Genomic DNA, 14,794 nt, shown 5'->3' on the forward strand with positions numbered 1-14,794 from the left:
TAAAAAAAAGGCGCTTTAACGCCTGCTGACGGTACAATGCTGAACCATTTAGTGTTTCGGAACCGTAGTGCAATTTGGCTCCGAATTTTGACTTCTTTAATGCAATTTTAGAGTGCAAAAATATTATCGCAGAGCAGCATTTGGAAATAAAAAAGTAATACAGAATTTTTAAGAATTAATCTATTCGAATACATAATACAAAGATCACATTTCTCTAATTTGTCCATTTTCGTTTTTCCTGGGTTGTCCTCTTGCAGTTGGTTGAGTTATGTGTGTACCTGCAAAAAATATATTTTTTTAATCACTGATACAACAAAATATTTAGAAAACTTATAATTTTGCGTCCATTGCCTTTTTTTTCGGCTCATTACTCTCTTGTTTTGGCGTATCGTGACTTTTCTAGTCGAGTCGTCTTCTAGATCTGATCGTGAGTCGTCGTCTGCCGGTACGACAGAGACCACAGTATAAGAAACGACATGACCAGACAAGAGACGACACAACAAGGTCGATATGACCAGAGATGACACCAGAAGTAGTCTACAGAAGAGAGAGACTCGGTGGGTTATTCGTTACTCATGCAGTTATCGGTCAGTCTCTTCACTAGTCTATTGTTATTTTTATTACCTCGTACTGGAACATAATTTCCTTCGGAGGATTAACAATCTTCCAGCAGCCATACGATGTATGAGTTCTTTTTCTTTCCTTTGTGAATTTTATGTAAAATTGTCTTGTTTTCACGTGTGCCTTGGGACAAGTATGCTTCATTGTTTCATTTCTCGACAAAGGAGGTCCATTCCTTTGGTTCACTGGACCGAGTATGTGGATTGACCTGTAGAAAAGATGTGAAGTAATAAGAAGAATAAATTATAAATTCACATTCGATATCGACTGTCAGATCTGAGTCCGTCCCTGCGCAACCCCCACTTCCGAGCCCGGCCCCGTCGCCGGTCTGTGTCGTGAAGCCGAAGTTCGGCCGCAGCCGGCCAATTCAGAGTGTTCAGTCGTGCCGGTAAGTTTACGTTCGTCTCGCCGATTTAACGGGCTATTCTCGCGGTGCAGCGATGTCGGACGTCGACCTCAGGTGTCTAATAAGGGCTGTGCGGAAACGGCCCGTGATATGGAACAAACACCACCCTTGCTACAAGGACAGGAGCAACACCAAGAAGGCGTGGATGGAAATTTTCATCGAACTCAACGACGGCTTCGAACTGATGGATCAGAGGACGAGGATGGAATACGGTGAGCGAGGCGGGCGACTCGATTTTATTTTTCGAAATTTTTTTTTTCATGACGTATAATAATTACGACTTGCAAGTCGCAATTCTAAGAACCAAGTCAGAATTGTTGTTTTCAAGTTATAATTCTGAGCTCAGAATCAGAGGTGCATGAGAATTCTTCCCTGTTCCTCAAAATTACGACTTGGAACGTAGAATACTGACTTGTTCTTCAGAATCCCATTTTGTTTCCTTCATCATCGAGTCACGTCCTGTTCAATGATATCGGTTTCGTCAATCAATCAAAGGGTTTTTTGATGAGGGCGGTTCGATGTTGAAAAACCGTGTGTGAGGTATTAACTATTTTTTTTTAATTTAAAACGGTCATGCTAGGTGCTAGGGATTAAGAATTCGTGACCTCGAAAATTTTGGGGAAGGTTCAGGGTTAGAATGCGCTGATGTATTAATTTTATTTTAGAGCTAAACAATTTTCAAGTCGATATATCAAACAAAGAATTTGAAGACCTCCACACCCTGACAACATCGACCCGTTCCATCCGGAAAACACTACATCCCCTTTAAATGGACACGTAGAATGACCGAAGTCCCTTCCAGGTCATTCCCTGATGAAAAAATGGTCCAACATCCGCGACTCTTTCCAGCGGAGCGAGAGGAAGATGAGAGACTTCGTGAAATACGGCGCCAAACAACGTCCCAAAACGTACATATACAGCCACGACCTGCAGTTCTTGAAAAAGGCCAAACATCGCCGAACCGTCCCCGAAGAATTCGACGACGGCGCCGCCCTCCAGGGGCACCTCGAACACGTCCAAGAGGACGAGACGTCGACGACGCACAACGCCGCCGAACCGGACGTCAAGGACGAATCCCAGCACTTCGCCGAACCGATCCGCGAACAAGAACGGCACCACGTTTCTTTCCTGAGCGGGATCTCGCCCACCCTGGGGTCGTTCGACGAGGACGAAATGCTGGAGTTTCAGCTGGTCGTCCTGCAGAAGATCGCGGACATGAAGAGGCGGAAGAAGAACTTGGGATGCGTCCGTATGGCCGGCAATCCCATAGCCTCCTACGGTTCGGACGAGTTTCCAACTGGATCAAGTGTCAATTTTCGAGGTTTGCACTACTCCGGAACTGCCACAGTGCAAGGCGATCCGGGGCCTTCTACGTCCCAGCGACCAAATGAAAATATCGGGCGCGCTTCTAGGAATCTGGTGAGTGTTCCGATTGGAAAATACGAGTGGACAAACGACCATCGCCACTGAAGTCTTCATTCCAAAAGTAGTTGAGAAATTTCAAAAGCAAGGCCCCTGCACTAGTCCCACACTGTGTATACTCATATCATGAGAATTGAGTCTGCAGAAGTAGCCAGTAAAATACCATCTTTTTTTTTTCTACGATAATATCCAACATTCAGCGGTGCTCAACATTTATCTTAATAGATCGGAAAATCGTAGATGTACGTCATTAAACCAACCAACTTCTAATTTTTCGAACAATTCTTAAGTCCCACTAATAACTGGAAATATCACAATAACATTACGTATCGATAATTATAACGTAAGAAGTCCAATCATTTTTTTTTTTGTTCGCGCCGGTTCTCACGAATCACAATGAGCTCGCGGATTTGAAATTCAATTACGACCTTCGTTATAACATTATTTATATGTAGGTATATCGACGACGATGACGACCATTACGCTTAATCGATATACACCTACATGCCTTGCTCGCAGGTTCGGTTTTAATTATCGCTCGTTATGGCGATCTAAAAATAAAATGACCGAGGTTTAATGAATCGGATTGTTGATGTTCGCCGATGACGGATGAACTGTGTCGTTTCGGACCGATTTTCGAGTCGTTTGTTGCTTTGGTACTCTAACCTTTGGCTGGCGATTTTTGGTTGTTTACCTCCGCGAAAACAAATCGCGATTTGATGCGAAGACTGGCGTGCTTATGCATCAAGGACATTGAGGAAGTTACCAATCAAAAATCTTTTCACCTGACGAAAGAAGAAACATGCTCTCGATACCTTTGAATTGAACGCACGTGTGTACCTGCCCTTAGGACCGAGATGACGAATAGAAAATGATTTGTTTGTTTTCCGTGAACAAGGAGTGTTTTAACTGGATGCAGTGACTCATTCTTACGTCGAAGACATTATGCGCACGTCGAGACTTATTCTTGTCGGTATCTCTGTGCCAGGGCCGCAGTTGGCCTTCGAAGAAGTTCCAACCATTTCGGCAATTCGGCATAAAAATTGACGAAAAGTAGTTATCAGATGTCCAAACTATAAAGCCACCTTTTTTCGTACGACGGAAACAGTATGACATCGTCACGATGAAATAGATCGATATTAACGGGATTATCGCAAATTCCTACTCGCTCTAAATCACCTGCTTGGGAAACACGACCCGTAAAGCTGCGGGTCTTGGTGGTGCGAAACCCGAGTACTCTCGATACACGAAACGGAAACATCTGCTTTTTCGTATATGTCGATCCCGAGGACGAGGGGAGGCAACGGCCTACCGCCAGGTACGCGTACCGGTATAACCTGTCCCCCCGGTTCGTCGAGAATGGACGCGTGATTATATTCCGTTTTCGGTGAATTTCCTTACAAGTCCATACAGGTGCGATCGTGGCACGACTATCGATCGATCATAGCCTGAATGGGTTATAGAGCATAATTTCGTTAATGGTCGTATCTGAATTATACTGACAATTTCATCCCGAAAAATGGAAAAAAGTCTTTTTATGTTATCATGACTCGGTATAGAACCGAAAGTGAATATTTACATCATGTAGAATTAGGAGAAGGAGGATGATTAGAAACACAATCTTAAACTTTCTTTAAGTTACATAGAAAAATAAGGCAAGTAATTGAGGCTTACGATGTTTTGCAGAAAATGCATTGATATATCGATACTTTTTCGACATCCCTGTCGTCCTTGATAGAACGCGCACGGCAATGGGTGCTCGCGAGCCGAGATAGAGATCGAATGTAGTGCGTTCTATCCTTGTCAATAAGTTCCAGCCAATCCGCTTTCGTTACCATGGACATCGGTCGATCAGTTCGAGGCAGAACTCGGTGAATAGAGTCCGCGTCATGGTAAAAAAGTGCTTCATTAAATCGTGCAAGCGCGAATGGCAACCCAACAGTTTCGTCTCGTACCACTGGTAATATATCCCGGCTCATATATTCCCCTAAATTCAAAGAGTAAGATTTCGAAAATTTCAGTTTTCCGCTGAAAAAGAAACAACTATTGGAAAAATGGATGCGGGCGATTCCCGAGGTTCACAGAGAGCCGAAAAACTACCACTATATCTGTAGCCAACATTTCACCGATGACTCTTTCGACGAGATGACGATGGAGCGGAGGCGACTGAAAAACGGCGCCGTACCAACCGTCTTTTCCGACGCGGTTAACAGTACTTGTCAATATGACGTGAGTATTTGGCGGTCCCCCAAATTGTACCCTAGCTACAAGGGTACAACGATGCGTAACGAAAGCAGAGAATAAATATAACACATTCCGATTAAATTACTCATACACGAGGTGTCCTAATAAGGGACGAACAGATGGAGGAATGTTTTGTATTGAAGATATGTGATAATAGAAGGTTAGGAAAAAAATTCAAACGAAATTTCTGAAAATCGGACTAATAGAAGATGAAAGGTCCAACGTTCTTGTGCTTACGTAAATCGATCGCTGTTTATTTCTATCTTGAGCTCGTAGTTCGAGGGGTTTGAAAATTACAGAGTGCGCAAGATTGTTAAGATATTATTATACAAAATGAATCTTACGATGAAGTTAGGTTAGTTGATGAAAAGGAGAAAATATAATCAAATATTACATTCAAATTGTTTCATTTTATCACATCCGACCCTTCCTCGCTCATGATACTCTATCTGTCTCCTTCCCTATTTACTCTTCCTATTTCTCTCTGTGTCTCTCGGTCTACAACCCTCTCTTTCTTTTTCCCTGTAATACCTTCCACTTAAAACACTCTTTTTCCCTCTCTCAGGTCTTCCCTATCCTCTTGCCCTTAGAACTCCCTTTACTTTTCTCTTTCTCCCTTACACCTACCTCCCTCTATCACTTTTCTTTCATCCCATACGCCGCAACCTTGAACATAGCCAACTATGCCTCTCCCAAAACTGTTTTTTTCCAGATCTCTTTTGCTCTTTCCAATAACTCAGCTATAATCTTCGTACATATCACAATGTCTCTATGTTAAACCGAATGATCGATTATACGAAAAGTTTCATAGAATCTTTATCAGTTACAGGTTGCCTCGAGTTCGGAAACGGACCCTAGAACTTCGACAGAACCTCCGGAGGACTTCCAGAGGAACAAGAGACCCCTATCAACTTCACCTCCAGAAGTGACTCCTCCCGAGAGACAAATACCCATCCCGCCGCCGACTAGGACGTTCCAGGAACCGACCAGAAGATCGACGCCTCAGCCGACGTGGTACCCGCCGCAAACGTCGTCGGGATGCCAATACCAGGACGAATTTTTCACGTTCGGCCAGCACGTGGCCAACCAGCTCCGCTGCCTGCCGCTCGGCAACGCCATCGTGTGCCAGAACTACATCAACAACTACCTGGCCGAGGAGAGACTGAAGGTGATAAACGAGGGCGGCGGCTACTATCGTCACGACGCGGTACCGACGACGTCGAGGTGCGTCGCCGATGACCGGAACGTCGGGACCGTCGATTACCATCACCACGCGTCCGCGACCGCTTCCAACTCCTCCATGGAGCCGATGGAAGACTTCATGGACGACTTTTCGTCCGATCAGAAGCTAGATTTTATCAAGGTGGAGGACAACTCGGACGATTTGTTATAATGGGTAGACGGTGATTCGTGTTAAATCGAAAATATGAAAAGAGTAAATATGTTACATAATATGTTGAATAAGGACGATCTGAAATATGTCAGATATCGGGATTTCCCATTGTGTAAAGATGTAAATAACTTGTATAAATTTTTATAATATTACAATGAGTTATGTTGAAAATCCAGAATAAAAAAGACATGGTTAAGTATGAGTGTTTTTTCATCGTAAAACTGCCGAGTCTTGACCCAACTGTCATAGTGACGTTGATTTTTTTTTTTTTTTGGCAAGCTTCAAAGTTACTTAACGAAAAAGGTCGTCATGAATATTAAGGCGACACTATTCAAAATCCCCTTCCGAAGATACAACCGCAAATAATGAATGCCGACCGACTAGGGACGGATTTGAAATTCCATAGAGGAGATCGATTCCGTGAAAGAGGCATAAAATATTCAGCGGGGGACGTACCGTGCGCACCGCGGTTGAATGTGAATTACGTTGCGGCGTGACCGGACTGAGGAATGGCCTCCTATTCCGTACACCTTAACCTGAATTTCAATCGTTTCGTTATATGCGTTATGAGATCTCAAGGGTTTTGTTATGAATGGGCCGTATATGAAGTGGACTTGCCGTTCGGTCTGCGCTGATTCGTGAACCCCAACCCGGTGGTTTCGAAACAAAAAGTCCACGCGACAAGTAGATAGCTATAAGTGGAAATGGGTAAAATACTGGATATAATAATAATAACGGTTTTATAAGACAAACATTCAGATTGCACTCAAAACTTTTAGGTTAGAATTTTCCATACAAATGAAGCAAAGTTAATAAAAACAATATTTAAATTAAAAGCAACTAAAGTATAAAAATCGAACATCCGAGAAGTGTTTAAATATAACAAAGCGATACCAAAAATTATCTCAGTTCGTAGTTGAATTTTTAGAGCAAAAATGGTCAAGGGGTCTTATAACAGTTGTAAAATATGTGCAGAGTTCTAGAATTTTTCAAAAACGAAACAGCAAATAACTAATTCCACTCATGAGAGCATTTCAAAGTGAACTCAGAAATGGATAATAAAATAATTCGTCCCTTTCGAAAATAGCGCCAGACAGTTTGTTACAAAAGTAAACGATTTCGAAAACTTTCTATCAATGTCCTTGGGACGTTCTATTGTGTCATCTTTTCGACGATACACCTGAATAGGGCGCTGTCACGAGATCCCCATCCATGTTGCTTATTTACCAACCCGCCCATTCAGGAAGCAGATGGTTACTTGATTTGGGTATATTCCGAACCCTTGTAGGAACGAATTTATGTCAGACAGACGTTTTAGGAAGGAAGCATGAAAGTTTTATGGTAAATGTCTGGTTAGGGGATGCCGTTATTCATTTATAATTTCATCGAATCATTTGTGAGCTCAAGGGCCTTGAAAAGTTTTTCGGTCAGGATCATTCAAAAATACACCTTAATTTGTCCATCGGAATATAATTATTTATAGGTCATTTGAGTTTTCGTGTTGAATTCATTCGTAAGTATATAACGCAGGGATACGAAGAGATATCTAGTTAACTTAGACCAGTTCCATGCATAAAAAAATATTGCCATATTACCATAGCAACGAACAATAACTCATTAGAAGTGTCAGTGTGAAGTTTGAGGTCGAAAAAGTAAACCAGAGTTACGCAATGAATTAAAAGAAGAAGATGTCCACCGAAATTATGAAAATCGAAAAATTGGAGTATCGAGCCATCATAAAATACCTGTATTTAAAAAGGTTAAGAGGTAAGAAGATTTACGAAGATATGCTTAGTACCCTTGGTGATCAATGTACTTCGTATGCGACCGTGAAAAATTGGACTGCAAGCTTCAAAAGAGGTAAATTTTCCATTGAAGATGATGACCGATCGGGAAGGCCAGTTTCCGTGTCAGTCATCGATGCAGTTCATGACTTAATTTTATCAGACCGTCGAATTGGGCTAAAACGGATATCTAAAGCACTGAATATGTCATACGAACGCGTTCATCATATAGTTCACGTCAATTTGGACATAAGAAAAATTGCTGGAAAATGTTTGAATGTTGACCAAAAGCGTGCAAGGGTAGAAGCATCGCGTTCGATCTGTGCTCGATTTGAAAACGATGTAGACTTCTTAAGCCGAATTGTTACTATGGATGTGACTTGGGTACATTTCAACGATCCAGAACAACAGAGCAACAATCGATGGAATGGCGACACTCTGGTTCTCCAAGACCTAAGAAGTGTCGTGTCCAAAAATCTGCTGGAAAAGTTCTTGCTTCAGTTTTTTGGGATTGTAATCATGATTGATTTTTCGGATAAGGGTAGAACAATAACCGGAGATTACTATTCGACATTACTGACCACTCTACGGGAAAAAATTGAAGAGAAAAGACGCGGAAAGCTATATAAAGGTGTTTTGTTTTTTGCAGGACAACGCTTCTGCACACAAATCTCATGCAAAAAATTCGTGATTTAGGGTTTGAATTACTAGAACACCCCTTTTTTTCATCAGCTTTGGCTCCATCCCACTATCATCTCTTTCCTCAACTGAAAAAAAGTTTAAAGGGTCGTAAATTTTCTTCCAACGAGGAAGTAATAAAAGCTGTGGAGGTCTGGTTTGCAGAGCAAGAAGAAACACTTTTTTTTTAAAGGTCTAGAGACGTTGCAGGTTCCCTGTAATGAATGTATCCAATTGAGAGGAGAATATGTTGAGTAATAGAATATTTTGATATTGAAATTTTGTTTGGTTCCATAGTAGGCTGAGAAGTTTTCAATATATCCTCGTAGAAAAATATTATTATTTTTTATTCATCGAGCATTCATCGAAGTAGGTAAAACCCGAACTGCACGCAATCCGAACCAGCTCTCACAGTGTTTTCCCGGCTTATATTCGCAACGATAAGAAAGATAAGCAATCATTATTTATGTCGGAGATTTTAATTAGACCGTACGTAGTAGACTATCTCTGCAATAATCCGGTCCCGTATGTGGGACTACTCGTTACATTACATCAAGCAAGACCCGGTTCCAGCCAGCAGCTGGATTTATGCATCTCGGGTAAACCACACGAGGTCGCCCACGCCAATCGACCCGCCGCCGTTGGCAGACCGCCTACGGCACGAAAAAAAAATGAAAATAAGTCGTTGAAAACATTCAATATACGGCCGTCTCGCGTATTTTTTCGCACTCTCCGTCTCTATCTATCTATCTCCCCGCAGTAACGTTATTTTAATCGATATATCGTATAATATATATATCTCCGATGTGGCGAAACTCAAACGACCTTGTCGAACTTAACGACCGAGCGTGGATAGGATTTCTATAGACCGTAAAATTGTCGCATAAGAATGGGAGATAAATCTGGGATTGGGTCCGCAACCGGAGGCGGCGGATGAGATTTTGCGCTATCATCGGAAGCGAAGAAAAAAGGCGATAAACTTGAAAACAATATAATCGATGGTAGGTTCACGCAAAATTCCAAAAACCTGATACCTAAGAAAGGGAATAAACTAATTGTTAAGTCACGATCACGTGAATGACATCTGTCAATGAGATTGTTACTTTCTTAGGCCTCGGTGCTTCAGGTACTCTGCTTAAACTCTCCCTCGGTTATAAACTTTGCGATGCAGCCAGTTACTGAGTAGGTATTTCCATCGAAACAAGAAGATTCTTAGCGTGAGGATTGGTATAGAATTAAATTGACATTGACATTGTCTTATGTAGACATGCGTAGTGATTCAGTCTTTGACGCTTCACATAACTATGATTCCCTTTTGTTGGCGTATTTCATCAATACTGTATTTGACCTTCGACCTGACTATAAAGCTTCAATGTCGACGTATGCCTCGCGAATCAGACCTTGGCGGTTGACATATCTTTCAACCTCTCAGGCCGACATATTATGCCTCAGAATCGAGCCTCCCTTATGCCGACAAAGGTCTCACTTTTAGGATTTCGACGGTAAGTATCACTTTCACTTTTTATGCCTCAATATGGGTGCATAGTGACTAAGCATTTATGACTTTCCATGCTGACATATGCCTAGCGGAAACATTCGTCATTGAGTCTTTGACCATAACTATGACTCTCTCAAGCAGATTATATGCCTGGTCAGGGAGTCTATAACACACTTAAGTGTACATATATGATGCCTTGTTATCGAGCAATTGGACGTTGGTAATCGGCATATCCATGTCCTTCTTATGAGAGATGTTATGTGATTCAAAAATAGATTCCTCATCTGAACAAATACCTAGTCGATCAGTCTTTTGCGCTTCACGATACAAACACTCTCTCAAGCCAAGTCATTAATTTTCCGGCGCTTAGCATAACAATGGCTTTCCCATGCCGACTAATCCAGAATTTAGCTCCCAGCATTGTAGCTCTATAATATAAAACAATTTCGTTATTTGACGCGTGAGAAATTAAAGACTTAAATTTTTCAGTTGGTTCAAGGACACGCTCTGCCTCTATTCGTCAAATTTACCTAGCCATAATCGTAGCAATCTAAAAGTGACGATTCTGGTTCGAGTTACCTGATTTTCGTTTTGATCTAGACGACCGTTTTTCAGGTACATATTTTCGTACGGAACACGTCACGCGGACGATTTGCATAACCCGCGAAATACGGTAAAACCGCGCGTCTCCTCCGAGATGCCGAGAGCGTTTCGCAGAACCAGCTCCATAGCCCCCCCGAGGGTCATTGCCAGAATTTTCGGCATCGGATTACCATTCGGACGAATTCCTCGAAGTCTGGTTATAATTATCGTTGTTTATCGCCTTATAGCCGGCGGCGGTCGAACACGCAGATCGGTATTCGAATACGAGAGAGGAATTTGAAATTCATCGCGATTCTCGAAGAAGTCAAATTCCATTCACGAATTCCCCCATACGGTTTTGACGGATCGTAATCAATGGCAATGCGTACGAAACGATTCGTCATTATAGACGATTCGTAATACGTTGAACTCCATATAGCTTTACTGAAAAAAAATAAATTCTTCGACTTGGAAGACTATTGTTCAACGTCAACAGTGACCTGTTCCTATTGGAGAGGCTTTTTGGTAGAGGCTCAGGATGCAGTGAATCGTTCAAAATGACGAATCCATCAAATTTATGCTGTTAATCACGATTTATTAAAATCGTGCAAAATCTTGCAAAATCAGCTCTCGATCTTGAAGGAGGCGATGGAATTGTGACAAATGACTTGAGATATACGTTGATCGATATGATATGAACCAGTGCCGTCCTGCACTTTTCAATGTGTCAACAGATAGATGCATTCCTGGAAGGAAAAAACCTTTTGGCTCATAATGCGAGCCGACCGGTCTTAATCCGTCCGCGACCTAGACAGCGTGTCAACGCGCGCGCGAAAAGTTCAGCGACAAATAAAGTCGAGTCATTGTATCCGAACATTTCGAACGGAAACATTCGACGACCGTCTTATTTTTAGGTCCATTCGGCCGCCGTTCTTGGCCCGTTTCCAATCGTGAACTTATTCCGACGATTTTCGAAATGCACGAGACTATTTTCGAAACTCATTCGTATAAACGATCGGTCATACCTTCTTCGACGTCCTTTTTTCGAAATGTTCGCGATTAACCCTCCATGAAAAGTTGCGATTGGAAATTGCAGTGAGACCACAGAATTATACCATCGACAGAAGTTGACATTGACAATTGACGTGAGTTTGACGGCAGACAAGTTAGCACAGATCACAGATTACAGAGAATTCTCTGTAATCTGTGGCACCGATCACAGAGCTCGTAGGGTGCTATCTGACAGTGGTTAGGGACATAGAGCGGACTAAACTCTAATATCGAGTGTATCGTTGAGATTTTGCGAATTCTCCTCGATAAAGAATAACCGGCACTTTTCCAGCATAATGCATAATCGTGCTCGTTACGAATTCTCATACCGTTCCATCATCGCATAATTCCCCCGTGATTTTTCCTCCCGCGGTCGTATTTTCTCATCGCAGTCGCGTTTAATTACGACGAAACCCTCATCGCGGTTCGCGTCCTTGAACGCGTACAAAAGAACCAGTTCTTAAATTACAAGGCATAGAGAGGATGAATAATATCCACGGCTTATCTATACGAATAACGAACGACCATAAACGGAAGAACGGTTTCCTTTTATGGTACGGGCTTCGTATTGTCGCTCGTTTGACCTCTTTCTCCTCGATGGCGAACAACGCCATCGTTTATACGTATACGCGACGATGAATTATAAGTGTAAACAACTTGTTTGTTCCTTCCACGGAAAGAAGGTGAGAGTTTTACGGAACGCGGCCCGGGGGGGTATTGGTATCGATCGGATAGAGATCGTGTCGACGGAGATAAATTGGTGAAGTTTTGAGGAGACGTCGAAGAATCAGAGTGTTGTAAAATCGTAGATCGACCTCTTCAGAAGTCCTTGGGCATCACACACGATCCATCAATTCCTTCAAAACTTAATAGTCCTACAGAGAATTAATCGTACAGGTGCCAAAACGTAAAAACAATCACAGTGTCATCCCAAGAAATCAAATGTAGCGTCTCGCGGAAAATCCATCTCGAAATACCGCCTTATATTTTATGTATAGTAGTATGTCGACGTTCTATTTTCGTACGCCTCCTAGTTGAACGTATCAAAGTACGTCTGGAACGTTGCCAAGGGAATAAATTACCTCTTTATACGACGAAACTAGCACTTGTCTCTCGTTTTCGTCCATTCCCGAAATGAGATAGATCTGTTCGTTGATCGATCGAAGTAGGTACAAAGAGAAGATGACGTTTCACTTTCTCTACGCAATCCGATAGATCAGAGTTGTCTAGTATAGCGTCAGACACGTCGACAATATCGATGGTAGTTTTCTATTCGATGTGTCGAAAATTGCCGGCTGTTCGGTCGTGAATTTTTTATTGGCGTAACCTTGAGGCCAATGGCGCGAATGATGCATTAAGTGTATGGAGGAATTCCAATGAGGAGGCATAGTTTCTTTCGTTCATTTGAAATAGTCTTGATACATCACGATTACCGATGAGTTTCCGATGTTTTCTATCGAAAATCAAAAATGTATTGCGAAAGATCAGTGTCTTTTACAGGGATCATCGTATCCGTCTACTCGGCGATAGGTGGCGTACTCTCCCAATGGAGCAATTCGAAATTGACTTCCGATGAACAAAGAACGTAGTCTCAACCTTCGACAGATGTGTGTATGTATGTGTGTGAAGTAGAAATTGACTGAGTCAACCTCACTGATGATAACTCCTTCAATCAGTTAAGGGATGAAACACACGATCCTTCTCAACAAAAAGCCTCGAAGAAGTAGAAGTATTTCCCCTCGTAGTCTTTGTACACTTTCGACCTTCATCTTTCTTCAACCAGCCGCTCCTTATCGAATTTCTCGATATTTCTCGCCCTTCTCCCCTGTCTGGATGGCGTCCACTCCCACCTTTAAATCAACTCCCAAGACGTACCATAAGCACACATCGAATGAATAATGTCGGTAAACATCCATGACCTGCATAAATTCAATTCTCATAGCCGCCCACGCGGAAGAACCCTGAAGAAACGGGCACGAGGCGTTCGCTTCGTTGTTTGCGATCTTGAAGACGTCCAGAAGATCCCCTTGATCTCGAGCTCATCCGTCTGTGTTTCGTTGTACCTTTCATCTGTGTGTAATTGGGTCGTCGTCAGATATAATGATTGTTCGTCTTCTTTCACCACAGCATCTAGCATTCTGAGTCATCATTTTAAGTGTGCGATTATCTTTCGTAGTTGTTTGTCTTGAATTTGGCTCTCAACTTAATCTGTTCGACAAATTACAGTCTTGAAGTTATTGTGTTTAATTCGTAAATTGATAATTTTCCGATTGAAAGTTCAATTTTGAAAAACCCGCTCTATGGCAGCTGTCATAGTAAAATCTGTCAATTTTTGACAGATGACAACTGACAATCACGCCATTTATCTATAAAAATCGACTGATATATACTGAGCGATATATGATTCGACAACACAAACAAATTGTTCAAATTCACTACAATAATGGTGAATATTCTGCTGAAACAGTTTAGGGGCTTCAAAAACTTCCCCACCCCTCAACGAGTAACTGTTAATGATGAATATATTGAGCTATCGGACAATGATAAATAAATTTTGACTGGCTAGAACAAGAAAATATAGAGAAAAACGACGTTTATTTGCAAGGACTATTACTATCAGTCGATGAGATCATGATGTGAAGATTTAACGTCTTTGGACTTTTTTCTTTGGGTCTACGTGAAAGATGAGGTTGATTCTGACACTCCTCGATCTATTCAAAAACGCAAAGCGAAGATTTATGTCGTTATTTACGTAAAAATTCTATTCGAAACGTCCATAAGAAAAAAGTTAATTCCACGATAACGATATTCCCGGTCTAAATTACACGTCTACCAACAAAAGGGCACGGCTTACACTGTGGTACCTAACGGCTTATCGTTTGTTTTATAAACGCGACGATACAACAACGACGGCCGTTGTAGCGAACGCAGCCACGACCGTCAGTCAAAGGTCACCTTGAATACCTCCGAGCCATCAAACCAGGAAACTCATTTTCAACGATTTCAATTACTGACCGTGTTATTACGCAAATATCCTACCTGTATTATGGGTGTAGAATGTCGATTGCGGTCGTGAGCGACGGAAGAACATCAACGTGCTGAACGAATCAATTTCG

General features: G+C 42.0%; 1 protein-coding gene and 1 long non-coding RNA gene across 4 annotated transcripts in view; one reads left to right on the plus strand and one right to left on the minus strand.

The window, feature by feature from the left end:
* Positions 1–160: 160 nt before the first annotated feature.
* LOC123318842 overlaps positions 161–14,794 on the minus strand; it is a 50,025-nt gene continuing 35,391 nt past the window's right edge. For all 3 annotated transcript variants that reach the window (XR_006538405.1, XR_006538407.1, XR_006538406.1), the window contains 2 exons: positions 625–829; positions 161–278 (listed from right to left, as the gene is read on the minus strand). This is a non-coding gene — a long non-coding RNA (uncharacterized LOC123318842). The remainder of the gene's footprint in view (positions 279–624; positions 830–14,794) is intronic.
* LOC123318839 lies at positions 828–6,280 on the plus strand. Its single transcript, XM_044905595.1, has 3 exons — positions 828–1,239; positions 1,830–2,446; positions 5,517–6,280. Exons 1-3 carry the CDS (start codon positions 1,062–1,064, stop codon positions 6,084–6,086), a joined length of 1,365 nt encoding a protein of 454 aa, XP_044761530.1. The 5' UTR covers positions 828–1,061; the 3' UTR covers positions 6,087–6,280.

The sequence above is a fragment of the Coccinella septempunctata genome, chromosome 8 (genome assembly GCF_907165205.1).
Source record: "Coccinella septempunctata chromosome 8, icCocSept1.1, whole genome shotgun sequence".
NCBI classification, from domain to species: domain Eukaryota; kingdom Metazoa; phylum Arthropoda; class Insecta; order Coleoptera; family Coccinellidae; genus Coccinella; species Coccinella septempunctata.

Excerpts from the sequence above, each read along its gene's own strand:
- LOC123318839 (XM_044905595.1), top strand. The coding sequence starts at position 1,062 with ATGTCGGACGTCGACCTCAGGTGTCTAATAAGGGCTGTGCGGAAACGG. Across the intron at positions 1,240-1,829 it reads GAGGACGAGGATGGAATACG|GTCATTCCCTGATGAAAAAA; the intron begins GTGAGCGAGGCG and ends AGTCCCTTCCAG. Across the intron at positions 2,447-5,516 it reads GGCGCGCTTCTAGGAATCTG|TTACAGGTTGCCTCGAGTTC; the intron begins GTGAGTGTTCCG and ends AATCTTTATCAG.